Here is a 27,954-nt window from a genome sequence, read left to right as displayed (position 1 = left end):
GACATAGGTCACGACAACTGATTCTTCAGGTCGCAGTTGTGCGTGCAGAGTGGAGCTTCACTAAACTCTGAATAAACAGGTGAACAGCTCTTTGTGCAGCAGTGGTCGTCCAGCTTCAGGTTTCCGTGGATTGAGTCCGGCAGCAGGTCTTTACTTGCCTCGGCTCAATGAGTGCAGGTCAGTAAGAAATCTTCGACCAGAGTCACCAGGCCAAGCAAACAGATCAGGCACCGCACGAGTGATTTGAAGGAGCCGTGTCAGTCGCAGATGGGTTGTGATGTAGTGTCATCTCATCCTTTATCGTTTGTATTATTTGTGCTTGTTTCTTCTCTCCCCCAGCCCCCACCTCCTGGACATCCCCCCAACGCAGCTCAGCTGGCTGCCATGCAGGGTGCCAATGTTGTAATGACGCAGCGCAAGAGTAACTTCTTCCTGGGTGGATCCAGTGGAGGTTATTCCATCTGGTAACAGCAACTTCTCAACTCCTCCATCATGCCTAAACCGTGTCCCTCGTCCCAAACTGATGCCCCAGTTCTACCCACATCCCATACGCCTCCCTCTTCAGGCTGCTTGGCCATGCCACAATACTGATATCACCTAATGGAATGTAATATTTTAGAGCCCTTGTGAAAGGTACAGTACTCCACTTGTGACATAGAGATGAAAAGATAAATGCCACCGCCTGGAGTGATAAGATAAAAAATTTTAATGTTGTAGAATCCTTGCCACAGTTCTTCATTGGCTTAATCCAAATTGAACCTCCAGGCGTTTGTTGAATAGACCTGGTCTCCTTTGATCAAATGGATCACAAATTAAAATGAATATGTACTTGTATACCTGTAAAGCTACGTAAATGAAATGTTGAAATATCAGCCCTGCATTATTTAGTTTAGCTGCTTTATGGTGAAAGTGAAACGCAGTTACAAAGTTGCAGTTAAAGCGCAAAAAAAAAGAAATCTCCACTTGTCTTTTTTGAATACTTTTAGTGTAGTTAAATTAATAGATGTGTAAAAGTTCCATGTAAATACCAGTATAACCATGATCAAGAGAAATTACATCTCAACGATACAAAAAAAAATCTGCATCTTGGGTGCTCTTAGTTAGAATTGTCTTGTCTTTTGCACAGTATCTAAAACACCACAGACAATCTGTTGCACAGTGAACTGCCCATCTGACAGATTGTTACATTTAAATCATGTGTAAATTAAATGAATTGACGTCAGCAAATAATTCAAGAAAAGATTCCATGTAATATCCAAAGTGAATTACTGTACCTTGTTGGGCAACTTGTAGATGAACATAGTCAAGTGCCAAAGAGCACTGGGGATAGCCCTAATTTAAAGCAAATTAACTTCAGTAAACTTAAAGGAAAGAAATTTAAAGTAAATCCAAATAGTAAGTTGAACGGGAAGGGGTGGTTGGTGTAACATTTCAGCTTTTTTTTGTCTCCTGTTTCTATTTTACAGTCGGATACCCAGAGTTTATACACTAAATGTTTATTGTGCAGGTTTGGAGACCTACCCTCCCTCTTGTTTCTCCTCCACAGAGTATAATTTGGTGTCTTCAAATAAACTTTTTCCACCGTAGATCAACGTCACCTTTGTGATATAGCATTTGCTTCTAGTCAACATTTTCTAAGGTTGAGGAGACTTAAATGTTTCAGTGTTTAATTTCTTCCTTCGTGACTTTTCCACATTCGAGTGATTTACACGAGTAGTTAGGTTTTAAAGAGATCATTGGTCGAACCAATGAGCTGGTTGTACCAAAGATTTGGTCGACAATGCACTTGATGTTTGGTTGTGACTTGGAAAAAAAAATAAATGTCACAATTTAAAAGCAAACATATCATAGAATAAGCAGTGGTGAGATCGTTGGCACCTAGAACCTTCAGTCTTCACGTGATCGCAACTGTTAGTGTGTTAATGTCACTTTATGTAGGTCAGTTGCATCTTTAAGTTGTTGCATACTTTTGCACCTTTGCTGTGTACAAATTTGATTAAATACTTTTTACCTGAGATGCACTGCTAAGCAAATCTGAGAGGTTGCAGACAAGGGGCTACTCTCGGTCTTTTTTTAATTCCTGGTTTCATGTCTTTTTAAAGAAAGCTGTGAGATTTTTGAACATGCATTTTAAAATGCTTTTCCTTCATCAAGTCTATTCCATTTTTTTTAAAGTAATGTCGAGACGTGTCGTGTTGTTCAGTAGATTGAAAGTGTATGCAAACGTTTTTTGCGACAAGGCTATGTCACTGTCAGCATAAATCATTTCCAAGACATTTTTGTGCTGCTGATTAAAAACCTCCTTAGAATATTTACATAATTTGTTATCATACAAAACTTTAAATATATGGAATTAGCGGAGTCTGTGTGGATACCATCAACTGATGTTTGTAGATATTCATTTCGATGTCTGGTAGTATCAATGTGTCACTGGGTATCCGACATACCATATCAAGTTTTAACAGCTGTGGCCTCCAGTAACACAAACACTCTTGCTGTCGACCAACATTTAGCGATTTCAGTGTTAAAGAAGTCAGAGCGACCAGCTGTCTAACAACCCTCCTCACTTCATCCACTGACCCTCATGGGATGAACCTCCTGTCTGTGCAGCCCACACACAAAGCTGCTGCATCATATGTGACGGACGTGTCACTCAAATGGCTCCGTGTGTATTAAATCTCACCCGTGTTGTCGTTCCACGCAGCTTTGCTGAGGAAGAGGCCACAGCTGTCAAAACTTTAAAAAAAAAACAAAAAAAAAAACATGATTCAAACAATTGTTTTCTCGTTTTCCATCTCTGCTCTGATTGTTTGTTAAGCAGCATAATGGTGGCTTTGTCCCAGCAATATGAAGTACTGTAAACTACAGCTGACCAGTCGATGCTATGCCAACCACAGCCAGCAAATGGATCACTCTCTGTTGAAGGATTATGGACATTTATAGTTCAGGGATTCTCTTGACAATATTTTGTAAAAATAGATGTATGTACTAAAGTGATGTGATGGACTTTGGTACACATTCTATCTTTTAAGATTACTAAAGGAGATGAGTGTCACTACAGTTTGCTGAGACATGTCAAAGATGGAATACTTTGAAAAAAAAGAACTTAGGTGCACTTAACTTTTTTATACTAAACTTAAAATTTAAAATGTAAGTTTAGAATAAAGGTTATTTTGGAAATTTGAAATGTTGTATGTTTGTCATTTCATTTTATCCTCATGATGTATTTTAATGGAACAGTTATTGTGATTTAGGTTGTATAGTTGTGGCCTGGCGGCTTCTCATGTAATTTCTAGTTTAATCCATTTACTTGATTGATCACTGAAAGTTTTTAGTCAGAAATGATTATCGACCACTTTAGTTTCAGTCACAGCTAATTGTCACTTTGATATATAAAAATAAAAAAAAGAAGGTACGAGTCAATAAAAACAGATCTGTGTTTACGGTAAAGTCAGCTACCGAACACTGACGTGATGAATCTCATCTTTAAGATCATTCATTTGTTTGGGGCACCAGCAGATTTTGATTCATATGTGCTGTATTTCTTTCAAGCTGTGGTTGTCTTCTGAAAACATTAAACTGAGCTGTCTTTTATTTTATCACCAAATCAGCTCTCAAACATGGCGTCAACAAAGACTGAACATAGTGGTGGGATTTTGTGTTGGGCTTTTGTATGAGATTATTACAGATATAAATCATTGTATGTGCTTGATGTTGTCATTTGAATTCTTGAGGGACTCGATTCTGACTTTTGAAGAAAACAAAACTGAAAGCTAACACCGGATGATGACACTATAGTCCAACGACAGGTTTTATTGCCTTCCATATTTATATCAAACAGGGAAGCCGACAGTAACAATGTCTGGAAAAGAATTATACAAAAAAAAAAAAGACAGCCAGGTAAAACATGCAACAAATAAAGTTTGCCGTCCTTTACGTCACATGAGGACTTTGTTTTTGACTTTAGCTTATAAAAAAGCTGCATAGAAAAACACTTAAAAAGCAAATCGATATAAAAGGTAACGACCCTCAAAGGCACCAGTATATTTTCCTATTTGTGTGGGAAAATGCAGTGTTACAGAATAAAACAACACAAAGAGCTGAGCAGTAAAACAATACCGAGTTATCAGAGGATAATTCATCTCTAACGGAATAAGAAACGTCCAATATAAATTGATGTAGTGCTCACAGTACGCATCATAGAAGCACAGCGGAGGTATAACACTGATCTACCTCAGATTTAATAATTTAAAATCACAACCTTCATTCAGGAGCAAAAAAACATGTTTTGTAAAATAATGTGATAATGATCAATATTGACGATATGAAAACTTTTATCATGAGATTGTCACCCAGCCCAAACAACACACTTCACACACGGAAGAGAAGAACCGAAAAGACTTCTGCTGAAAAGTGTAACATACAAAGCTAATCTTACATTTCAACAGTTGCCGAGTGTTTACTGATCACGTGACTGTGACCGTAGACGTCTCAGAATCCCACCACCTGTTTCAAGCCCGGCTCGGCTGATCTGCACACGCCTGTCGTCTGTCACCTGCTCCACATCCGTCAACATTCACTCCTACAGTGATGTCATCTTTGGTTTCGCTTGTGCACCTGTGCATTTTTCTTTTTAAGCTATCATTTAAACAAGGTATTCCTCTTAATCAGTGTGCAGCAAGTAGCAGCCTTCCCTCAAAACACAGATACAACAAAAAAAAAACATTCCTATTTCTTCTCAAGCCTTCATGAACTCTTTTTCCTTCCTAAGCTCCACTCACAACCCGAGTCGTCCACCGCGCTCATATGAAGTATTCCTTCTTTTCACTCGCAGCCTGGTTACTGCACTCCTCGTCGGGGTCCTCTCCTGGAGCCAGCTCCCCTGTCGTCCTGTAGTCGCCTTTATTGTGGCAGAGGTATCGATACAGCAGGAAACCCAGAGCGGCGACCGTCAGCAGCATGAGAACAACGACCACTGGAAAAATAAGACGACATTTTAAAAGCCGGAATCAGAAGAGCGCATAACTCTGCCGAGGCCCCTTCTTACGAAACCACGTTAATAATTCATTCACTAGACCTGGAATTTTATTTGGATCTGCATCAAAATTCCACACACTCGTAAATATAAGTCCTCCACACATGATATTTGACAAGATCCATGAAACCGTCAATCAAAAAATTACATAAAATTTCATGAAAAATCTATTGAGTCGTTTTTACGTAATCCTGCCGACAAAACAAACGCCAGTGAAAACTTCATCATCTGACTTAGAGTTACTGCCTGAGGGCAACAGCCAAGATTTTGGGGCTGCCGGTGAAGACGCTGGATATCTGGGCCAAAAACGATGCCTCCCATTCACACTACAGTGTTTAAGTCCAACTAGTTTCTTTTACCACTCGAGTCGAATGTTTCTCCACATAAAACACAAACAGTGATACTTCCATAGATGATTTAGGTCCAGACGACACTTTGGCTAATCTCCATGTGAAAGCACATACAATTAAAAAGGTGTCCCTCATCTGTAAATTCTGTTTCTGGAGATTAGTGACAACGTGGCGACCTTGGCGGAGTCAATAAAATATTAATATAAATTAAAAAAAAGGTTTAGGACAAACAACGAGCCGTTACCTGCAATAACTGCAGAGTCTGAAGTTGCGGGGATCGCTGTCGTTACCACTGAGGAAAGAAAACAAAAAGAGGTAGATCAGTTTTTAAACCACTGGTGACAGACACTGCAGGGACGGTCATGAAGAGACTTGTCTCACGTTAAGTGTCCAGGAGGAAACTGAATAGGAGGAAACATGAAAACAAAAAGATGAGGGAGTTACCCTGGATCACTGTGGTGCCTGCTTGTGTGGAAAGTGACGCAACAGGATCTGATGTCGGAGGGAAAAAAAGGAAACGATGATTAAGAGCATAAAATACTATGTAGTAACAGTCAAATACAAAGACAGTACTTTCATACCAGACAGTGCACTTACTCTCGGTCCCAGCTGTGCTCATGTATGTGGAGTCTGTCGTTAAAGGCGTCATATCTGAGCCTGGGAGATAAAGAGGCATGTTAAAAATGTCACAGGACGCCACTTGTATACAGAACTGGAGAGCTGCTGGCTGGGGGGGGGGGGGGGGGGGGGGGGGGGGGGAATCAAGAGTTGTGACACAGTAAATCTGATTAATTAGGTCTGAAAATAAAAAACAAAGCTGCTGTCAACCGAGAATGAAACCTCTGTGATGCAACGACTTAATCAGGAAACACAACGGTGGAAGTGAGAACTTCCATTTGAGTAAAAGCAACGTTTTATTGTAACTATTGTAAAAATAGTGTTCAAGTCTGGAAGTTAAAATACGAGGGAAACAGAAGAGCACAAGTTTTATCAACAACGATCTGTTAATTAGTCAGCTGACAGAGATGTAATCAGCGATTAGGCAGCAGACGCCTCATGTCGTCATCATCTTCGGCTCTATTAAATCACAATGGTCATTTTTCTGATGTTTGACGGACAAAATTATTAAAAAGAACCAAAACCAACAGTTCTATTCATTATTGATTTATCCGCTCAAAGTTTGACTCAAGTAAAAACAAAAAAAAAAAGGTTCCACTTCTTTCCACAGTTTGAAAAAACATTGCATTACACTGATTGAGGTCAAAATCTCACTAAATCTAAATCAGATTTTCTTCCTGGGAGGCAAAGCTGTTGTTGAGCCTGTGTTTACTCACTGTGCTACTTCATTATTATTCCCCAGACACACAGGAACCAGCACTTTAGAGCTGATGTGACAATTCAATTCACCGTTTTGATTAACTTTTAATATTTCAAGGTTGTTGTTTTTTTTATTCCAGAGCAGATATCACCTGTGGCTGTGGGAAATGTGATGGGCCTTTTTTTATTACTTTCATTGGAAGTCACTGAATGAATGATTCAAATAAGTTAGAAATGCCACCTCACACTCGATGAGTAATAATTCTTTGCCCAAGGCTTTCTGAACAGTTACTGTGAATCTGCACAGTACAAACTGAAATTAACTACAAAAAGTTGGACATAATTTTGGGGCTCGGGCTTCAGGGGACACTCAGGGCTTCAGGGGACACTCAGGGACACTCAGGGCTTCAGGGGACACTCAGGGGTTTAGGGCCCAGCAGTTGTTGATCCAGTTTTATGAATCAAAAGTGTTTAACAGAACAACATGTGCCAGAAAAAAAAAATACAAGCCACTAAATCAGCGCGGACAGTAAACGTGCACTTACTATTCATGGCTGCTGTTTGATCTGAGTGTCAACCTGTAAGAGACAAACACAACTGTAAAGAAAACCAGCACACGAAGACAAAGACAAAATCACTTTTCACTTGCTAATACTTTATCTAAGGCTCCAGCGATTATCTGATTAATTGATGAGTTGATGTGAATCCAACATTGAAAATCTGTGACATCTCGGATTCTAACTCTTTACAATTTGATGAGTGGACGTTTTCTTTGTCACATATGAGCGTAAACACATTTCTTAGGGGGGGAGGGGGAGGTTTGGACTTTTGATAGAATAAAACAAATCATTATAACACATTGAGGTAACAGGCTGAAGGTAATATCCACCACTAACCAATGGAAACCAAATCAAATCAGCAGATAAATAGATACTAATGATCATCGTTAGTTGCAAAGTTTTCCCCTAAACTTCAAGTTTTAATCCAACAAACTTTTTTGTTTTACGGTTTATTCTCACATTAACTGATGGAATCGTAAAGAGAAAGAATCTGTGGATATCTTAACTAAATAATGATTAAAAACTCGATTATCAGTGTAGCTCCTGAACAGGTTTCCCCCAAAATCGACTAAAGACTTAATTGAATAATCACTTTACTGCTCACACACACACACACACACACACACACACACAGTCAGGATTTCAACATCTGCCAACCGACGAACTCAAACAAAGCTTTCATATCAAACACGATAACGACGACATCAACTGATTAATCGAGGTCAAATCGAATCTGCAGATGAGTCGACAGATGTTTGTGTTGTTGACGCTTTGACGCGTGGATCTCCCTCTCTCTCTCCCTCCCTCCTTCGGGGAGTTTGACCTTTAAGAGACAGAAAAGTAAACTTCCTCCCCCTCGTGTTGTCCGAAACTTTTCCGCCCGAGCTGCTGCTGCTGCGGCGACTCGAGCAGAAGCGGAGACAGTTTCCAGGTGAGGTCGCCATGATTCTCCGACACCGAACAAAAAGACACGCGGGCTCACCCCCACTCACCTGGACTCTCCGGAGCTGTGTCCCCCCGGGGGGCTGGGCGGCTCTGAGGCGGGGGAGAGAAGCGGGGCTCGCCGAGGGGTAGAACTGCGGAGGTCTGAGAAATAAAGTCAGCGCTGCTTCTCTCACCCTCCTCCCTTTCTCACCCTGCTCTCCGTTTCCGATCCCTCCCTTTCCTCCCCCATCGCCACCTCCAAGATCGTCTATGAGCGAGAGGTGTCACTGCTGGGCCGAGCTGCGGAGCTGCCTGTCTACACGGGCGGATTCACTTGTTAAAAGGGCCCCGGGGCAAAATATAGGCCCCCCAGCCCCCCCCCCCCACCCCAACCGTAAAGATGGACTAGATGACAGCTCCCCTAAAGCACAGTCAAAATATCTCAGTCGCCCCCTGGTGGCTGGCTGCAGTATAGGTCAATTGGTTTCATTTTCAATAAAGTTCATATCACTGATTTATTTATTCATGAACCCCACCTCCTCCATGTTAGCAGATGGGACAAATATAATATAATATATATACACTTCTTCCAAATAATGTTTCTCTAATTTTAGGTTGTTTGGATCAAACTGATGTAAGTTCAAGTGTTGTTTGTAATTATTCATTGTTACTTGATGCTATAAAAATGCTGAGGCTGACTCGTGATTGACAGCTCCAGTTCCACAGTCCGCAGTCTCTGACTCTAAATGTCTCCAAGTTAAGTCTGAAGCAAAATTGGTGTATTATCAAATTTAGCCAAATGATTCATCTTTTACAGTATTTCTTTTTTTGGGAATTCGGTCCAAAGAAACCTTGAACCGTTTCACAAAAACGATGCCTGCAGCAGAAAGCCTCATTTCTAAAATGTCCCATTAATGCTGCTGAGCATCATGTAGATTACAGCTTCAAAAACTGTCCTTATCTCTTTATCATTTTAAACGTCCATAGGTTCAAGGAAGCGACCACATCTTGACAAAGTTCTAATCAAAAGGTTATTTTATTAAGTTTTGAGAACACATAGATTCACATATATCTTAACTTTAAATGTGCATAAAATAATAAAATAAACTGGATAATTGATGGATTCATATTTTGTGAGTAGAAAGAATCAAACGTCTAAGTCAAAACTTCTAACAATGTAAAACTAACAGTGCATTTATCTTTGAAATATTAGACAATATACTTTTATATGAAAATGTCATACAACAATTCTTTTAAGGGTAATTACAATAAAACCAATTGTATTCACAACTGATTTCAATAAAAGATAAATAAAAAAACTAACAGCAACAAGTTTCTGCTCAGAACATCCGTCGTGACACTAGTTGGACGTTTCAGTGCAGCTGTCTCCACATTTTTCCTCTTGTGCAGCTGTTGATTTAAGCCCCTCTGTGCTTTCCTGTTCAAGCAAAAACACATTTATGAAAAAAAAAAAATCAGAAACAAAAGACAAACATATAATATGAAAGGCTGTTCACAGGAAAACACACAAACCTCATATCAAAGTGTGGAAACTTAAACCTCTGTGCTTTTGGGATCATGGGATGTCTGTGTATCTGCGGCAGCGCCCTGGATACAACACAGAAAATGGAAAACAGTAGCGTCATGACACAAAAGAATGGTAAATTCATAAAAGCCTGCAGCGCCAGGCAGCTGTGTGCTAATCAGGTGACAAACCTTGGGAGGAAAGCTCAGGTCCTTAGTGTCGGAGTCGAGCCCAGAAACGTCACCGTTCTCCAGTCCATTTGATTTCAGAGTGTTGAGGTTCACCGGGCTGTCTTCTCTTTCTTCAATGTGCAGCGGGCCGTTGTCAGCAGCCGACAGCTGCAGCTCCAGGCTCTCAGAATCACAGGAGTTGTTCAGTTCTGAGCTGCTGTCACTCGCTGGAGCTTCCTCACCATCTCCTTTACCCTCAGATTCTGCAGGAGGCTCCAGCTCAGACACGGTTTCTTTCTCACCCTTCTCCTCTTGCACTCGACTGCTGTCTTCTCCTGACTTCTGCTCGTTTGGAGGAGAAGTCTGGCTCTCACCGTGGCTTATTTCAGCGTCCAGGTCCCCGGACTCAGCGGTGGGGCTTTCCAGTGATGGCAGTTGTGGGTTGACAGTGAGGGTGCTGCTCTCCCTGGACAGGATGCTGCCCTCTCTGGTCAAAGTGCTGCGGCGAGGTTTGTCTGGGGACCTGAGATTAAACTTCTGCCCAGGTTTAGGAGTGTAGCTCTTGTGAAACTCAGAAAAACTGGCTTTCCAGGCCCTCGGGGACATCAGGGTTCGTCTCCTCAGGGAGCCGTAGCTGCAACATTTAGCAGTATAATATCAGAATAAAGGATATTCTATACTCAAATATAAATCAACTCGTTTGTCTTTCATCTAAAAGTTTATCAGTTGGTTCAGAAGAGTCAGTGATATGGATTCTAAAGAAATCAGGTCATTGTCAATTCAAAGAAAATATAGGAAATGTTGGAGCTTTGACTGATTAGCCACAAAACATCTGGATCACTGACATTTAATCACTTTTGGAAAAGGCTGAGAAAAGGTGTTGGGGGATAATTTACAGTGTTAAGTACATTTGTGCTTAAACTGTCATGAGTACATTACGTAGTTTCGTGTAAATTGATTTTCCTTTGATTACTTCAAAATTCTTAACATTCATCATACCGCTGCACCCCCTTCACAGCGAACACTTTGTCTGGATGCTGAGCCTGCAGCTCCCTTAACACATTCTGCAGATCAATGTTGAGCTGAGAGAAGAGAAGAGACACATAAAGTCAAAAACTGACTTTACATCAATAAATATCACATGTAAACCCAGTGCGGCTGCTCAACCAACCAACCCAACGCACCATGCTCATTTCCTTATAGAAGATGTCTCGTAAATTTGACACGGCCGAGAAGACAGCCACGTAGCATCCAATGCGGCTAAAGGAGAAAAACATTGACAGGTGATGTGAAAAATACTCGTGAATCCACACAAATCAAAAGGTTAGCAAAAAAATATTCCATCAGACCTGTCATAGATTACAGGCAGCTCTTCTTTTAGCTCATTGTTGAAGCCTTCGTAGACACTTCTGGCATAATTCATCTCCTCCTCTGCCTGCAGAATGAGAAGCTGCATCTTATATCATACATTTTTTAACAGGTCGAGGTTGAAATACACTGTTTCTCATTCTGTACAACCTTGTTTATCTTGACGTCATCCTTCTTCTTTGCAGACTGCAGTGCCTCCAGGTGGTGACGGGCAGAGTCGTAGTCGACCAGTTTTCTTCCCCTCTTCGCAACTTTCTCCTGCAGGCCGAAAAACACAGACGATCCAGATGTGATGTGTGTGTGTGTCTTTGTACATGTCCTCTGTGTGGACTACTCTGTTGGTTTTTGTGTGGTTGCTCTCAACACTACAGTGTGTCTGTGTATTTAATTATGTTTGCTTTGCCTCCTCAGTTCCTCTTGCCTTACCTTGACATCTGGGAACTGGCTCACGTAGGACTCCATGGTGCGGACGGCCTGGTCCAACAGCTTCACCTCGTAGTCGTTCCACAGGAGATCCTCCCCCTTATTAAAAGACAAATCGTAAATATTGCATTAAATATGTATGAAGCAGGAGGGTGGATGGGAGGTTTTGATCCTGTGTGCACGTATGAATCCCTTTTGTTCTTGATGAGTGCACGGTGAGAGTCTGTGTTATCTGACCTCTACAATGGCTCCCAATTCTTCCTCTCCGACCCAGTCGTTTTCATAGGCATCAAACAGAGACTGGGAAAGACGCCTCGATGCTTCGCGCATGTCTGTAAGACGCAGATTAGTTTAAATTAGATGCTGGGGGAGACACAAATTTAAAAATCTGCAAGAAAAGCAACAGGGTTTGACCTCTGACTGCGTTTATGTAGGTCCTCAGGTCTTTGTGTATCCGGTTCCCATCAGTCTGTGAATAGAAAAGAGTTTGTCTTTAGATTCTTTACTTTTACAATGTTGACTAAAGGATGATAAATCACCCCTGTGGTTACAGTCAAACATGTTGAGACAGCAGTTGTTCCAACCTGTAAATCTTATTTGTTAAGCAGGAGGGATGATTACCTGCTGGTCACTAAACATATGCTGATAATTTTCAAATTGGTCATCTTTGGTCTCCTCAGTCTTTCCCAGCTTTTGTAGAACCTGCAGAAAAAAAAGCACGAGTCACAGATCACAGATCAGTTAACAGTTAAAATGAATTAAAAAACTGTTTCTCTTCTTCTGCTCTCGGACTGTGTCACCTTTTCTTTGCCTCTGCTCAGCCGTCTCTGGACTTTCTTAGCAAAGTCCCCAGAGTTTCCTTTCGGACTCGTGCTGTCTGCCATGTTTTGTCCTGACTGCCTTGATTCCTGATGATGACAGGAAGCAGAGAACTCAGGAAACGTTACAACTCACCTGTGACACCAGAATTTACGGATCGAATACAGATTTATATTTCAACGTTGGGACATTTGATTATCGTAACAAAATGAAGGTGAAATATTACTCACATCCCTATAAATAAAACCGCTTTAATATAACATTCTGTATTCCTTTCAATATAAATCAATTTATATTTCATAGTATTGAATTATGGCCGTATGTTGTGTGTATTATATTACATATAATATTGTCTCCCTTCAGTTAAATTTCCAAAATTGTCCAACCAACTGAGGGTGACCAGGTTTTTGCCATCATGAAGGAAGCCTTTAATGCCCTTAATTGGTTTTAATGGATGTTTTCTGTCTTGCTTTGCTCTGTGTTGTTTTGTTCCCATGTGCTTTGTAAAGCAATGTGTAACCTTAATAAGAGCTATCGAAATAAAGTTGTATTATTATTTCTTTACCATTATGTACGTCCATAGATGGTGTTACTATTGGATTTCTGGATTTCCCTCACAAAAACATTTGTATAATTATTTGATATAATCCAACGTATCATGTATAATATACGTATATTATATTCCTTTATATATCTAGTTTTACCAAAGCGTTCAGAATCATTTAGAGAAGTAAAAATAACGAAATATAATTATGATAATCTAATATGAAGTGCTAGTGTGTTACAGGTGACACTTCCTATTAGTATTCAACAGTAATTATAATCTAATTATGATAGTAACACTTTAATGTGTTTTTAAACTTCTCAAAACAGTTTTTAAACCAGGATTTTACTTCCACTGAGGTCATCATTAATATTTACTCAGCCAACGATTGGGAATAAAATACAATACATTATAATAATATATGAGTACTACAGAATATGTATTTGCACTCAGACCCAAGGAGACTCTCCCTGCTCGTCTCTCTGCAGACTACAACACCCAGAGTTCCCTGCGGCCAGGCCCCTCCCAGCAGCAGTAATGGCAGCTGTGAACTTTACCCGGACTCTTCTCTTTATTTCTCTGGCTGTCGGAGGAGGAGTGGTCTAATGACACACCGGCAGTTCTCTGTGCTGCTGGCCGAGCTGCAGGAGCTGATCATGGGCAGCACTCTGATGAAGTGTGCGCTGACGGACCTGGGCATCCAGTGGACCGGCTGGGCTCTGGCTGCAGCTTTTAAAACCGAGAAGTTTTATGACCTGGCAGGTAAAACACGACGAGGATCCCCCCCCACCCCACCTTTGGTAATGTTGTCGTGAAGCCATGTGCTGAGATTGTTATTCACCTGGAATCATTGATGTAAACTCGAATCAGAGCCTGCAGGTGAGTGGAGCATGGTCCAGATGTGATGGGGGGAAACCAGATGTTTAAAAGGAAAAAGTTTGCTTTGACCTCGGACTGTTGATTCATCATCGTTACAAAAGCAGAGTTATCTAAGGCAGGTTTGTTGTGAAACAGCCTCAGAGCTCCTCCTTCAGCTTAAGATCCAGTCAGCTTAACTTAATGACAGCAGGGCCGTACACAGCAACCCTGGGGCCCTGCCTGTGAACCACAGAGGGGGCTAATTCTGTCGGCCCCAATCGTGAACTCGTATACCACCACTGAGAAAGTCATAATGTAATTCCGTTGCAGCCTGATCTCGCTTGTGCGTTGGGGAAAACAATTTTAAACTTTTATTATCTTACATTTTCCAGTGGAATTTACTAAAACATCGTCCCAGCTTCTTATTCTTGATTTTTTCGTTACGGAGCGTTCACTTTAATATTTCCCTCCATTTGTGGCTCCTTCAAATGACGAATCAACTATTTGAGCTGATACTTGTCAGATTAACTGATAGTGAGAAACTAAATTATTGTGAGTCTCAGCCCTTGTGTCCTCGCTGTGGAACCTCTTAGCAGGTGAGTTTTAATCAGGTCACAGACGTACATGGCGATTTGGACACAACCAATGAGGAAGGAAAATATTTTTTTAAATGAAGGACACGGTGCCACTTGAGTAAAATGCAGTCATTCATCAAAATCATTTCAACAGCGTGGCTTACCTGTCGACACCAATGACTGAATTCTTTCTAATTTCCCAAATGAATCACCCTGACACTCGTCCTCTGGCGCTCCACTCCTCCGCTCTGTGCTCCTGGTTTTTCTTACCCTTGAACTTTGGAACCAATTGTCTGCAGTATTCCGGGTAAAAGATTTATTGAACACGCCTTACTCTGTGACAAGCAGAGGTGACTGCCATGCCCATGTCCTAACTGGCCTGAGTTGTCTTTTTCTTTTTTTGCAGGCTCTGGGACATTTATACTCCTTGCCCACCTGAGTCGTATCTGGGGCGGAGCCACTCACGTCCGTCAGAAGGTGCAGACTGGGCTGGTGACGGCGTGGGGACTCAGGTAGGCAAAGCGGCGTGGACCTCAGTGTTGAATGCAGCGACACCCCCTGCACGCTTCAATAAAACTGCAACGGAGGCATGAGATTTAATCCTGGTGCAGTAAAACCCACAGAGGTTTGTGTGTGAGCTCAGTCACAGAGGGTCCTTGGCAAGGTCAGAGGAGGGACTGAAGAATGAGAAACTCTAAAATCAGGTTAATGAATAATGGCTCGGTTAATGTGAACGGATGTTAACCATGTTCCTCCTGCAGACTGGGGACATTCCTCTTCATGCGGATCTTGAAGGACGGTCACGATCGCAGATTCAACAATGTCAGAGACAGCCCAGGGACTTTCTTTGTATACTGGACTATTCAAGGTACCTGGAAGTGATGTAAAAAAAAAAAAAATCTTCCTCTCATTTCCATTGTCCTTGACCATCTCCGCAGCCTGAAGGCCGGTGTGCCTTGTATAAATCACTGTCCAGTTTCTCTTTCTAAATGCATTTATTCCAGGTAGGAGCTGGTGGTTACAGTAAGGGTACATCCATACTTCTGCATTTTCATTTGAAAACACGTCAACTCTGCTGCAGATTCAGGGAAAATTAAACAAAATGGTAGTCGTGTGGATGCAGCCTGAGTTAAATGTATCACGTTAATGGGAGAATTAAGAACAGCCTGCTCCTGGTTGATGATTCACCTGTTCCTGTTTCAGCCGCGTGGGTATTTATGACCCTCCTGCCCACCCTCATGCTGAACAGTGAGAAGCGAGACGTGCCTCTGGGAACACGTGACTACATCGGCTGGACGATTTGGGGCCTCGGCTTCGCTGCTGAGGCTGTTGCTGACCAGCAGAAATGGCTTTTTAAGAGCGACCCGGATAATGCAGTAAGTTTAAAGACCTCACGACGTGCAGCTCTAAACTGCTGAGATGTCTCATCCACTGAGTGACGGCTGTTCTGTCTCCAGGGGAAGTTCATCCAGAGCGGACTGTGGGCCTACACCAGACACCCAAACTATTTTGGAGAGATCCTGCAGTGGTCGGGTCTGTGGCTCTCAGCCTCGTCGGTGATGCAGGGTCCGCAGTACCTGAGCGTGGCGTCGCCTCTCTTCGTCTGGTTCCTGCTTCGTCACGTCAGCGGTATCCCCATCCTGGAGAAGCAGGCCCTAAGGAAGTGGGGATCTGACCCAGCCTTCATGAACTACATCAAGAACACGCCTCTCCTCTGGCCGTGGCCTAAATTTTGATGTAGATGTCAATCGTTGCCTCACACACACACACATACTTATACACACTCTTCTTACAACGCAACTCAACAAAACTAGTATTTTTGAATTGAGTGTGTTGTAATGTATTTGTGTCACTTTATAGTTATTGTGTAAAATAAATCTGCTATAAATGAGTCTTTCCATAATTAAATTCTGTGGTGTCACTTTCATCATCTTTTATTGTCGGCTTTTAATCCCTGAAATTTACAAGTTAAGCATCTTTAAAAGAAAAGTGTAGTTGTTTGTGACAGTTGTTAGAATCGCACCTTGTAAGTCGAAGTGTGACTGGGTCTTAAAAAGGCTTCTTTGTTAGTTTCACACCTTCACAACCTGAGAGCACGGAAGGTCTGAAACACCCACAGTGTGAATGAATCAGGTCATATTGTTATTGTAAGTGTTGACTCCGACATCCAAGACCCCGTTCAGACGTAGAATTAACATCCACCCTGAGGTCCTCAGATAAGAGAATTCAGAAATACAGTATATGCAGTGGGAGAATATGTGCAGTGAATAGATTGCACATGAACCGAGACTGAAGAATGAGACTTAGTGTTTAAGTGCAGCCCCTAATAAATGTGGTGAATGTAGTTTTCACCAGCTGGTTGTATAGTTGAGCTGGTTGTATAGTGTTACTCACTCGGAGCTGATCTGGAACACATCCTTTTCACCTAGTGAATGCGAATGCCTCCTGGGCTACGTGCTGACGTCTCTGACCCACTAGCTTGTTACACGTCTCAGTGACCAGACACTGATTTCTTTGTGCTCGCTGCCACAGTATGAAAACTGACCAGCACATTTCTATTTTCTTCATAGATCTACACACAGCAGCAATTGATTCACAGTCATCCGACACATCTGTGATAAAACATGTTTGGTCTGTTTGAGGGCAGATGACGTTCATGATTATTTGCATACAGAGCAGGGAAGTGAGATCGGATCATGAGTCGTCACAGGAGACGTTCAGAGCTCCTTCCAATGCCAGATGTTAACACTTGTGATCAGATCTCTCAGGACAGATGTTTATACCAGGTCTTCAACGTGAGGAGAAACTTCTACAAGAATCTCAAGATCTAGTTTCCTTTGACATCGTACCTCTACATCAACAATTGAGCTATTTTAAGTTTATATATCACAAACATGCCGTGATGAGCTTCACACTACAGGACCTGTAATTTTGTTTGGAGCCTCTGAATCTGCTGCTAACTCAGGGCAGCACGACTCAGAGGGTTTGGAAACAACACAGAGAATTCGACAGAAAGACCAGTAGACATTTGTGGAAACGTTATAAATGTATTTTATAAGTGAACATACATTTTAAAGAGTCTATTTGAGTACAAAATCTGTGCTGATGGTTAATCATATAATGCCACAGTAACTAAACTGGCTAATCTTACAAAGTAATTGCCTTTTACACTGAATAGTTCATTAGAAACCTCCTAAGGTACAAACACTGAACAGAGCTTTAAATATAGAAGGAGCTAAAGGATCTGACAGAGTTTACAGTGTGAGACATAAACAAGTGAACAACGTTCCTGATGTTCACCCGCAGCGCAAGAGACACTGTAAAACTGAATGACAGCAACTTCTTTTAGTTTCTCCCCTAGTGAAGAGAACAACGACAGCATGCTCGGAGAAACTTGGAAATTACGAGCGAGATATTCCCACTGAGCTCTTGTAGGTAGTGTTTGTACTTAAATTATGAACACGAGCAGTACAAATTACTGGGGGAGGGGGGTGGAGACAACTTAAACTGGATGGAAACAGAAATGAAAATACAAACATCAAAATGAAAAGATAATGTTACAAAGCAGTCATACATTCAATTACAAACCTAGAATGAAATGCCTACAAATGAGCTCTTCAACCTCTGAGTGACACATGAGCCGAAGAGCTCAAGAGAAATGATTTAGGTTTAGATGCACGCCACAACAAAACTGCACATACAGTACACATCTATGAGCACACCTCTTAAAAAGAGCAAATATATATATATATAGTACATTCACATGCGTTAAGATGGGACATGAGAAAGTCTCGTTAAACATTTTGCCAAAGCATTCTCTAAAGTCACAAGTGTGCATAGATAGGAAAATCTACTATTTGGTAAAAAAAAAAAAATCAATTTACAAACATGTAAAATCATCAGATTACAGCTCTTAACATTGTGAAACATTAAAAATGATTATGAGTTTAAAGAGGAAGACTAATATGGAGGCATTAATTATAGCTGTTAATAAAGCAGTACCTGGCTATGAGTTATTCATCAATGCTGTATGAATGAAGGTTTTACGTAGCTGCTCTATTTGAGGAGCGGCGATGCAAAGAACTTTCCTTGGCGACCGAAGCCAACTGCTGATTTGCTCTTGCTCCCAAATCTGCAACGAGGAGAGCACATTTCAACAGTTGATGAAATATGAGATATTGAGATATACAAGATATTGTTTTGACTCTAGTGTTTGCATGAGTTAAATAGAACAATATATTTACAGAGCATAGTTTGAATATGACTCATGACATCACGTCCACTACTACTGACGTTATTCTGACAGTTAAAAAAAAAAACTTTGGGTGTTTTCTCTTTATCTTTCCATCGTGTTTACACCCTTGTCATGAATCCACGAGCAGTTGGTAACTGTCGTATGTACTATGATTGAGACGTATACATGACGACATAATGCGACTAAGGTCAGATCACCCCCCCTCTTAATTCATTTATTGTTTATTTTGAGCTTGACCCTATTCAGTTTGAGATGATCAGAAAATACTGTTTGGATGGCAGTGTCTTATTCAGATTGTGAATATCATAATATTAGTAGTCGGTGAATGACTGAATGAGAATTGGTACAGTAGAATAACTTATTTGAAAGATGCTCAAAGAAATCTGCTTCTGCCTGCATTTGAAAGGATGTACTTTAGAGCTTTACTAAATATTTAAATCAGCAGTGCATGGCAGTAACTCTTGAGCCAGTTAATCATTAGTTCATTGATTGAAGCTGAGCAGGAGGAGACGCTGCTGCTGTGTTTACCTGGGAGTCAGGGAGGACTTCATGCGCTGAGACAAGGAGCTGGAGGAGGGGGTTTTATTGAGCTGGTGCTCTGGCGTGGTCAGAGGTCCCAGCATGCTCACTGCAACAGCAAATACATCAGGATGAGATGACAGCCACTAAATAACAGCGCCCACGCTCGCACCGACGCTGAAGAACAGCACACAGTGGTTTACCTCTCTCTGGGGTGGCGTAGCAGTTTGCATTCTCGATGATCAGGTGGTCCAAGTTTGGCTGCTCGTTTTCCGCCATCACAAAGGTGGCCCAGTAATCCACCGGCAGAGACAACAGGCGCTCCACCACCTGAGCGGGAAGGGATGAGTGGAAATGCAGAAAGAGTGTTATTTCAGTGTGTTGCCTCATCCTCTTTCAACAGTGCATCACTGGTTAAGAAGATGACTTGAGCAAGCGGAGAGCAATTATATATAAAAAAGAAAAGCAGTGTTTTCTCTGAGTGTTATAATTACATTAACAGATTTTTGTGGGAGTTCAGTCTCAATCTAAATGTTTCTAATACTTACTGTGATCCCGAATCATTGAGTTTAAATATTAAAACGATCCATTTTGAGACCTGTCGTGATAAACTTGTGGAATAAAAGATAATTAAATATTATTTCTTAGATTGTCAGGTTATGATACATCTCTATTAGTTTGAATTGTTGGTGAGATTCAGTCGTGGCTGTGCTGGATGCAGATTGACTCTGCAAGCACAAGGTACTCAGGAAACTGAAGTTGAATGCTATCTAGTGTTAGTGCTTGAAATCTAATCTCACATCAGCCTCCCTGTTTACATTAGTTTATTCAAATAAAAAAAACAAAACACTGGCTTTTATTGTGGTGAAAGAGACAAAAGAAATACATCAGAAACACGGCAGCTGGCCCTTATTTTAATATGGTCATTACACACAGCAAAGCTATTTGCATTATAGTGAGTGCTAGCCTCTATAAAGTCCTGCGCAGTGTTTGCTGTGCTTGGGGCTGTAGGTTTTAAAAACAAACAGGAGTCCCAACCTGCCCAGCAGCTGGATTGTTTTGTTACATCATTGTCTCTCAGTGTGACGTTATTCATTTGTGCTTCTCGTTGTGTCTGGAGCCACTTTTAATGGACTTTACAACGACATAAAGAGAACATGAACAAACTTAGAGAGGCCAACCAAGCATTGGTTTAGGTCTGAGACGCTGCTTGAGCAAGAGGCAGTGACTATCCTATTTATAACCTTTAGAATTGTCTATATATTATATTGTACGAGTAACATCTGAAGAAACACAACACACGGTACGTGAGACACACCACATTGTTGCGACCTACCCTTGGCTGACGTTTCGTATCCTGAAGGATTGTCATAGGATCCGGATTGGAAACTGCATGACCCACGATAGTTGGTCCGAAAACTCGAGCCAGGTTACTGACGTCCATCTTAGTGTCCAAACTGTCAGCAACTCTGAAAGATGTTATTACAAACAAATGTTTGTTATATGAAATCAAATGGCCTCAATGACTTAAGGTTAGGGCAGATACATTCATTTCCATTCATTGAATCTGTAAATCCAAACGCCCGTGCTTGGCGTGTTCTGCTGCTAGAAATTCATAGATTTGTTCAGAGTGTTTTCTTATGTTAGAGGAGAGAAGCTGCCAACCTCTGAAGGTGAAGGGCTAAGAAAGCCAGCGTGTCTCTGTTGGGCTTTGGCAGGTCACTAATGGTTTGGTACATCAGAGCGATGCTGTTGTCGTCATCTGAAACCTCTGAGGAAGAACAAAGACAACTATTTTGTCAGCAGAGGACAAGAAACTGGAGGTTGTGGATTCAACAACATGCAATTTGTTCTGAACAAAGTAGAAACAATTATGAAACCTGAATTTAATGGGTCTGCTGGGTACAGTTCTGTCGTCCGTTCACAAGTTACACAAAGCTGCAGTTATTTATAAAAGCTTTTAATTAGCGCACCAGTGCTTTTTTTCTGGAGGAGCCTGCGATGCTGGTGGTTTTACCAACACCAGCATCTTTTCTAACACACACACACACACACATACCAGCTGCCTCCATGAAGGTATGGTTCAAACGGAAAGTGAGCAGAGGCTCCTTCAGGTTCCTCAGGAAGTCCTTGAGGAGGCCGGTGACGGCGTGGATGTCGTCCACCTTGCTCAGCACGGGAACAGTTTTGCTGCGGAGAAACTTCTCCTTCAGCTCCTTCACTGTGCGATCAGCCCCGGACAGACGATACAGTCCAGCCTGAGAGGGAAGAAATATAAAACATTTACATTTTGAACTTAACCCTGAACTATGGCTACAACTGATGATGATGCAAAAATCAGGATCAATCCGCTGGTTAATATTAAATCTGAAAAAATACCAGTGATGGCGTTCCACAGTCCAAGGTTATTCTATTCTATCACGACTCAAGAGGCTACAGATATTCAGTTTATTATTATTATGATTCCGAACAAAAAACGTAAAGTGCACATGTTGAATGGGTCTTCTGGTTTTTTTTATCATCTTATAAAACTGTAACATGGCCCCAAAAATAACTTTGATTATCAAAAGAGATGAGAAAAAGCTTTGAATCAAGTTTTTCTAAGACTGATTCGTTTCCACAATCAATTCGATGATTTGTCGGTGAAGCTTCAGTCTAATGAGCACATCACTTAATAGTGCAAACCATATTTGTAAGTCAACATTTGTCAACACCATTTGCATGGTTAAGAGCCGCTGAAATAAAGGATATCTTTTACAAAAGCAACAGAACAAACGGTTTCTTAATTTGTTTAAGATGAGAAAACTGGAGGAAACCTTTCAAGACCGTCGCAGAAAAAAATGAATGCCACAGGGTGAAAGTGAGAAATTAGGACGCGGGGAAAACATAAAACATCAGACAGACGAGACGAGCGGCACAACAGCTCAACAGATTTGGAGGCTTTCCACAGCCCAATTACAAATTTAATCTCCCAGGAACAGATTGTAAAATCTTAGTCACAGCTCTGTCTCCGTTTATTGGGACCACATTAAAAATAACGACTGGGGTGTGAAGCATCGCCGTCCTTCAGACTTCTTCGTGTTACTGAGACACGAAAACGCCACTAACCTCATGCAGGCCTCTTTGCTCTATCTCACTGACACAGTGGACCACGAGAGGAGGAATCTTGGGCGATGTGTTGGGGACGTAGTCTGCAAGCACGCCCTGGGAATGGATGAGAAATGCATTGGAACTTTCACATGTGTGTGCACATCAAGAGAGAACTAAGCACTAAAAAAAAGTTCTCACACACCTCTCCAATTTTGACCGGTGTGCCAGCCAGAGTGGGGATGCATGGCAGAGGGCAACGCTGGCAACACTCGGGGTGCGAGACGACCCTGCAGTCGCGGCACTTCAGTGAAATCTTGCCAAACTTGATCCTCTTTCCACACGGCACGCAGGACTCGGGCTTAATGACCTAAGACAGGGAATTAAGAGGCTGGTAAAGATTGTCGGTCGCCAGCGTAAACACGTTCAGACAAACCCATAAATAACGCCTCCTTTTTTTAAGCACTGCATAAACAGAGCTGCACACATTAGGACCAGCAGCAGTTTGAAATCGTTAAATACTGGTGCCAGAGCTGCTCTGTGGAGACAACAACAGATATAATTTAGCAAACAAACCAGCATTTAAAATTCTGGAAATGGATGATTGACAAACACATTAAATCCACTGCCAGGGTTGATCCAACTCATTGGCAGAACTTTCATTAAACCCTAAAAGTCAGATTCATTCACTCTGCAGTTTTCTCACACTCTTGGCATTCTTACAGTTTTGGAGACAAACTCGTGATGACGGACACCTCCGCTGTTCTGAGGAGTGCTGGGAGCGTGTCTTTGCTCTCCCTCAGGGATGCTCGGCTGTTTGAAGACATCCTCAGATGTGACAGATTCAGAGTCCCACTCCATGGCAGCTGAACAGGAGGGATGGCAGAACAATACCCGAGTTACATTCCACAACCAGTCTGCAGTTAAGTCGAATCATTGCTTCTGAATATTCAGACATGTGAAAATAATTCACAAATAATAGACAAGTGAGCAGAGTCTCTTCTGACTGAATTCACTTTTGGTTTAATTCTGGCTACAGGACGAGTCCTGATAACAGTTACATTGATTTGGTGAATGATAATTTGACGTGAGCTTAAACTGTTCATTACAAAATAACTTCAAAATATATCACAATGCCTTTACTTAAAAATAAAATCATGCTTTCATCTAAGATTATAAAGAATTTAGTGCAAGAATTCAAGAACAGTTGGATTGATGAGAACAAATGAGATAATTTTAACAGACGTACATTAGTTTGCTTATGTATGTATGCATCATAATAAATATCTTACCTGTCTTTCTCCTGCTGCGAGTCCAGTAAGGAACAGTTTCAATCGTAGAAATTGCCTCAACAGGTCCTCCGTCTATAGGGACAGTCACTGTGGTCTTTGTTACCAGAGTCTCATTTGCCTGTCACAAATAAAATGCATAATAATATAAACTGTAAAAATAACCACATGCACCATGTTATCTGTGTTGAGGCCACACGTGCATTTCAAGAGCTGGTTGCAACAACCAATTAGCTTTTAGTGTTGAGCATTTGCCTTTTTTTTTTTTTTAACTCTGTAGACATTTAAGTGCTTGTTTCATGTGTAATAGCTTCACATATCTTCTGAGTCATAAAAAAATAATGATATCCAGAGTGGAGGAATAAACTCTACCCTCTCTGAAGTTCTGCCTGTTGATCGAGACCTTTTGGAGGCAATTGGAGGACCATCCACGCGGTTTCTCGAAGAGCGCTGAAATAAAAGTAGCAGACATGACATCATAACTCTATCAGTGAACAGGAAGTCATGCTTCCAGAATCCTGAATTTAAAAAAGGTTCACAGGTATTTAACTTACCCTTTTTTCTCGTTTCTTAAGACGCACCGTCTTCACGGTGGAGGAGTCCCAGTCCTGTCACAAATCAAGCACAACCGAATCAGACTTCAGAATAACAGGAGGTTATTCTACTGAACATCAGTTACTTTAAGTGTAAATGATGCTGAAAAGAAAAGTACTTACAAGAGAATCATCTGTCTTGTCATAGCTGATATCTGACAAGATAGAGGCGGACTCGTCTATTGTCTTCAGTCTATAAGAAGAAACAGAATGTTTTCAGCAGTGATTCCCATATTTAGTTTTTTTATTTATTGGCCACCACACAAACATTTATTGCAAATTGTTTTACATACAACTACGTTCTCTAATAATACTTGAACAGAAATGCAGCTGAAAGACGAGAGTGATAAGAGAAGACTAGAGAAGAGTCTCAGACTTCAGCATTCATGTGATAGATGGATGAGATGATAAGAGATGAGAGAAACAACTTTCCCACATCGAAGTAGGTTTGTGAATACAACCTTGTGCTGCTTCAGTCTCTTGCGTGTCAGATGTTGTCACACGCAAACGAACCCCCCCACAGGGTAAACCAAGGGGAATACTGGACTCTATATCTGTCTTAATTAGCTGAAACACCACTGATGCTGCACTTTGATGAAATAACACAGACGCTCTTAATAGCCAGAAACAGGAACTGAATGCTGTGGGAACTATTACATTAGCTATGGCTTCATTCAGGAGCCACATCCTTCCGAATCACATCAAGAGCGGCACGACTGTACTTTTCCAGTTCTCTTTCAAAAGCAGCTAACAAAAGTGTCCTTCCCTCCCAGAGCAACTCAGGCTCCAATAGGGGGATCCTTCTCAGGCCAACCTATTCCAGGATCAACGGCGTTGGCGAGCAACAAGATAAAAGGTGTCCGATACTTCAAATTTTAGATGCAACATTATAAAGTTCCCACAGCTGCAGCTATGTTGCTAAACGACTGTGGTATGGGTCGAACAAGCTGGTGACGCAAATCTAGCAAATCCTTTGTCTCATTTCGGTTCAGCTGTCGTGGTCTACACAGCCCACAGAGGAGGCGTCCCCTGGATTGGGACACAGCTGCTCTATATCGGTGATTTCTCACCTTCGGCTGGTGTTCAGAGTGGCTGCTGCCTGAGAGTTGGTGTTCAGGAAGGCCAGAGCTGAGCGCTGCTCTGCACTCAGCTGGATGCTGTTGCTGGATCCTTCGCTGGTCAGCAGGTCACGAATCAACAGAATTTGGCGGTCCTGTACAAGCAGTGCACATGTATAAGAAACTACGCGAACCAGGTAAAAGAACATATCACCAAACAGAGGTTGCCATTTCCCTCAACATACCAACTTCTCGCAATCAGCCTCAGCCTTCTGTCTGCGCCGGATCTCCACATCGACTTGGTTGCGGGCATGTTTCAGTTTGACCTCCAGGGATCCCCTCTCCGTTTCTGTTTTGGTGAGAATCTCTTTGCAAGACCCCAGATCCTGCTCTGCCCGCAGCCATTTGCGTCGGCAGTCGTCAAAGTTTTGTGCCATCTGAATGAAGTCTGGGGGAAAAAAATGATGCACATGGAAAAGTGTTGGTGATCTGTCGCAGTTGTGTCAAATGACTGACAGTAAAGATAAAACACAGACCACTTACTGGGTTCAATGTTATCATTGAGGAGATCAACTTGCGTCCTCAGGTTATCGTATAAGCTTTGGAGGCTCATCACAGCAGACTCCATGATGTCCTATAAATCAGGACCCTTGAAACAGATGGATTGTAAGATAAATACATTTAAATTCGGCAAGTCACTTGAGATATTCATATTCTTATACATCCTGCAATACTTTCAGTAAGGCGTCTGATGGGTTCAAAATGTATTCTGCAGCATGAGAATGACCCAAAACAGCTATATATATATTCAGCAACCAAAAGAACAAGGAGTCGTGTGCAACAGATAGTTTGACACGTGCAGAGACATGACGTCTAAAGTCTAAATCCACAGAACTGTGGCAGGTTTCGAGATTTTGACATGGCAGAAATATACAACAGCATGAAAAGCTTTTAGCTGTGAATCCTGAACTGCATCAAAACACGCTGAGCTCCTCACAATAAACAAAAACCAACAAGAACCCATATTAATAATAACGAAAAGGATAATGAGAATTATAAGAACAAAGAAGGTAAAGTAATGAATATATTATTGGATCATATGAAAGGGCAGAGAACATGAAATCTAACTTAGCTGTGCAACATGTTTTAAATACAAGGAGTGATTTGATTAATACCATTTACTGACCTTTCTGCACAACATGAAATTCAATCAACAGATGAACAAAACGTGAGCAGTGTTAGGGCACATGAAGAGTAAGCACAGTGAGCAGTGTTCAAACTCAAACGTTAGGACGTTTTAATGGCAAATAAATCAACAAATCTAAATAAACAATAGCTCTGTTACACCAACATGTCTATTTATAATTAGTTCAAGTTAAAATCTTTTGTTTCTGCCCTGAAGCTCCAGGAAACACGTTCATCCACTGATCCGCAGGAAAACAATGCTGCGGTTGTTAGCATCCGCTGCTGCCGTTGACTTCGGTGCCCGTTAGCCCGCGTTAGCAAACATTACCCGGGATTAAACCACTCACCGTGTCCGCTGTGGAGAGACCCCGGGGAGCGAGGACCGCGTCTGTTGTGTGGATGAAGAAGTTTCCACCGTTTCTTTTTCTTTTTTTTTTTTTAAGACACGAACTGAATCTTCGTCCTTCGTTCCGCCGCCGCTTCCTTCAGCGCGTTGTAATTCAAATGCAGCCGTCAGCCAATCAGCGACGAGCGTTGAGCCGGCGTCAGGGAACGAGAGGCGACTTCCGACTTAGGGAACTTTCAAAATAAAACCGAACGCGTCGTTCCTCTCTGCTCGCTCTTTGTGATCAATCACAGACAGAAACTGGAGTAAAAGATCCCGATTAATGTCCGTTTGAAAAACACCTGATGCGATAATGTTCCCGGGACACAGATATTCTGGTTTTGTGACATGTAAGAATCAAAAGATTGGAGAATCCAGAGAGGGAAAACAACAAACTTCCGGTCTAAACTTTCAAAGTAAAGACAGTACGCGCCAATTAGCTAAAAACACTTAAAGATCATGAAGAGCACAGATTTATTATGATTCTGCATCACACCTCTCAATGGAAGTTATCTCTTTACTGTGAGTCCTCATCTTTACGGTATATGTGTATGGTATAGCATTAAAGCAAAAGGTCTGAGAGGAAACTCAATGTGAGTTCACACATGACAGGAGAGCAATGAAAAGAAATCAGGATTATGTCAAATTTAGTATTTATTACTTAACATGTGCACATGAGGTGTTAAAATGATCCATCATCTGGTCACTTTCAATAATTAATCTAATTTTGATTAATCGCCAATAATATATGATTAGACCAGATGATTTTAGTTAAATTGTAATCCATCCAATTGATGTTGAGATATTTCATCCTAAAGATATATATATATATATATATATTATCTTTACATGTATTTATCATAGACTGTATAAAAAAGAGGTATTCACCATCTGCACACACAAAAATGACAAAACGCCGAAGCTTTATGAAGTGAAAGCCACGAGATATTGATTATTTTAACCCAAATAATTGGCTGGAGAATTTCCTGAAGCTTTCAAGTGTGGAAGAAACTGCATCAGCATCCCTGATTTATCCAGATAGAGGAGGTGATGGCCTCCGGGTCACAATAAGGTCATGACTGTACTTACAACACAATTCAACGTGAAATATTTCA

At 41.4% G+C, this 27,954-nt stretch overlaps 5 protein-coding genes and 1 long non-coding RNA gene across 7 annotated transcripts in view; 3 read left to right on the top strand and 3 right to left on the bottom strand.

Moving 5' to 3' along the window:
* The window catches only part of dazap2 (DAZ associated protein 2), a 5,545-nt gene extending 2,358 nt beyond the window's left edge, over window positions 1–3,187 (top strand). Inside the window, exon 4 of the mRNA XM_020104718.2 lies at window positions 340–3,187. Coding sequence (XP_019960277.1) covers window positions 340–468 — 129 coding nt within the window. The 3' untranslated portion in view covers window positions 469–3,187. The remainder of the gene's footprint in view (window positions 1–339) is intronic.
* Window positions 3,188–3,784: 597 nt separating this feature from the next.
* Window positions 3,785–8,556, bottom strand: LOC138410636 (small cell adhesion glycoprotein-like). 2 transcript variants are annotated; one of them, XM_069527663.1, is made up of 6 exons: window positions 8,255–8,556; window positions 7,248–7,280; window positions 5,983–6,042; window positions 5,830–5,877; window positions 5,630–5,677; window positions 3,785–4,975 (listed from the first exon to the last, which is right to left on the bottom strand). In XM_069527663.1, the coding sequence occupies exons 2-6, from the start codon at window positions 7,252–7,254 to the stop codon at window positions 4,803–4,805; spliced, it is 336 nt and encodes a 111-aa protein (XP_069383764.1). In that variant the 5' UTR covers window positions 7,255–7,280; window positions 8,255–8,556; the 3' UTR covers window positions 3,785–4,802. The 2 variants fall into 2 exon arrangements, with proteins under 2 accessions (XP_069383764.1, XP_069383766.1); XM_069527665.1 differs by having other exon boundaries at window positions 5,983–6,036; window positions 8,255–8,419.
* Window positions 8,557–9,207: 651 nt separating this feature from the next.
* bin2a (bridging integrator 2a) lies at window positions 9,208–14,911 on the bottom strand. The gene is made up of 13 exons (XM_020104687.2): window positions 14,633–14,911; window positions 12,473–12,580; window positions 12,294–12,374; window positions 12,087–12,141; window positions 11,910–12,004; window positions 11,676–11,771; window positions 11,400–11,507; window positions 11,231–11,316; window positions 11,066–11,141; window positions 10,881–10,963; window positions 9,903–10,515; window positions 9,720–9,794; window positions 9,208–9,624 (listed from the first exon to the last, which is right to left on the bottom strand). The coding sequence occupies exons 2-12, from the start codon at window positions 12,554–12,556 to the stop codon at window positions 9,741–9,743; spliced, it is 1,431 nt and encodes a 476-aa protein (XP_019960246.2). The 5' UTR covers window positions 12,557–12,580; window positions 14,633–14,911; the 3' UTR covers window positions 9,208–9,624; window positions 9,720–9,740.
* On the top strand, window positions 10,253–11,800 carry LOC138410635 (uncharacterized). The gene is made up of 3 exons (XR_011243335.1): window positions 10,253–10,390; window positions 11,435–11,543; window positions 11,661–11,800. It is a non-coding gene; the product is annotated as an uncharacterized lncRNA (long non-coding RNA).
* On the top strand, window positions 13,555–16,393 carry LOC109640602 (uncharacterized). The gene is made up of 5 exons (XM_020104688.2): window positions 13,555–13,797; window positions 14,875–14,980; window positions 15,230–15,336; window positions 15,672–15,844; window positions 15,926–16,393. The coding sequence occupies exons 1-5, from the start codon at window positions 13,641–13,643 to the stop codon at window positions 16,202–16,204; spliced, it is 822 nt and encodes a 273-aa protein (XP_019960247.2). The 5' UTR covers window positions 13,555–13,640; the 3' UTR covers window positions 16,205–16,393.
* A 1,102-nt stretch (window positions 16,394–17,495) lies between these two features.
* Window positions 17,496–26,969, bottom strand: racgap1 (Rac GTPase activating protein 1). The gene is made up of 17 exons (XM_020104729.2): window positions 26,802–26,969; window positions 25,813–25,918; window positions 25,515–25,717; window positions 25,282–25,424; window positions 24,335–24,404; window positions 24,173–24,226; window positions 23,991–24,068; window positions 23,622–23,739; window positions 23,053–23,195; window positions 22,535–22,699; window positions 22,351–22,446; window positions 21,302–21,500; window positions 20,908–21,013; window positions 20,579–20,711; window positions 19,446–19,572; window positions 19,252–19,351; window positions 17,496–18,600 (listed from the first exon to the last, which is right to left on the bottom strand). The coding sequence occupies exons 2-17, from the start codon at window positions 25,895–25,897 to the stop codon at window positions 18,525–18,527; spliced, it is 1,896 nt and encodes a 631-aa protein (XP_019960288.2). The 5' UTR covers window positions 25,898–25,918; window positions 26,802–26,969; the 3' UTR covers window positions 17,496–18,524.
* Window positions 26,970–27,954: the final 985 nt, after the last annotated feature.

This window comes from Paralichthys olivaceus, chromosome 6 (genome assembly GCF_024713975.1).
Source record: "Paralichthys olivaceus isolate ysfri-2021 chromosome 6, ASM2471397v2, whole genome shotgun sequence".
Lineage (NCBI taxonomy): Eukaryota > Metazoa > Chordata > Actinopteri > Pleuronectiformes > Paralichthyidae > Paralichthys > Paralichthys olivaceus.
Note: the sequence above shows the minus strand (reverse complement) of the source record. Positions and strands in the feature narration are given on the sequence as shown.

Bases quoted from the DNA above. Each gene is read 5' to 3' on its own strand.
- LOC138410636 (XM_069527663.1), bottom strand. The intron at 5,878-5,982 runs GTAAGTGCACTG...CTCCGACATCAG, and splicing joins GAGCACAGCTGGGACCGAGA to ATCCTGTTGCGTCACTTTCC. The intron at 5,678-5,829 runs GTAACTCCCTCA...TTCTTTCCTCAG, and splicing joins AGGCACCACAGTGATCCAGG to TGGTAACGACAGCGATCCCC.
- bin2a (XM_020104687.2), bottom strand. From the start codon at position 12,556: ATGGCAGACAGCACGAGTCCGAAAGGAAACTCTGGGGACTTTGCTAAG. The intron at 12,142-12,293 runs GTAATCATCCCT...TTCTATTCACAG, and splicing joins ATATGTTTAGTGACCAGCAG to ACTGATGGGAACCGGATACA. The intron at 12,005-12,086 runs GTCAAACCCTGT...TGCGTCTTACAG, and splicing joins CTACATAAACGCAGTCAGAG to ACATGCGCGAAGCATCGAGG.
- LOC109640602 (XM_020104688.2), top strand. From the start codon at position 13,641: ATGACACACCGGCAGTTCTCTGTGCTGCTGGCCGAGCTGCAGGAGCTG. The intron at 15,337-15,671 runs GTACCTGGAAGT...TTCCTGTTTCAG, and splicing joins TGTATACTGGACTATTCAAG to CCGCGTGGGTATTTATGACC. The intron at 15,845-15,925 runs GTAAGTTTAAAG...TTCTGTCTCCAG, and splicing joins AGAGCGACCCGGATAATGCA to GGGAAGTTCATCCAGAGCGG.
- racgap1 (XM_020104729.2), bottom strand. From the start codon at position 25,897: ATGGAGTCTGCTGTGATGAGCCTCCAAAGCTTATACGATAACCTGAGG. The intron at 22,700-23,052 runs GTAAGAATGCCA...TCCCTGTCTTAG, and splicing joins ACGAGTTTGTCTCCAAAACT to GTCATTAAGCCCGAGTCCTG. The intron at 22,447-22,534 runs GTGTGTGAGAAC...ATCCATTCCCAG, and splicing joins CACCGGTCAAAATTGGAGAG to GGCGTGCTTGCAGACTACGT.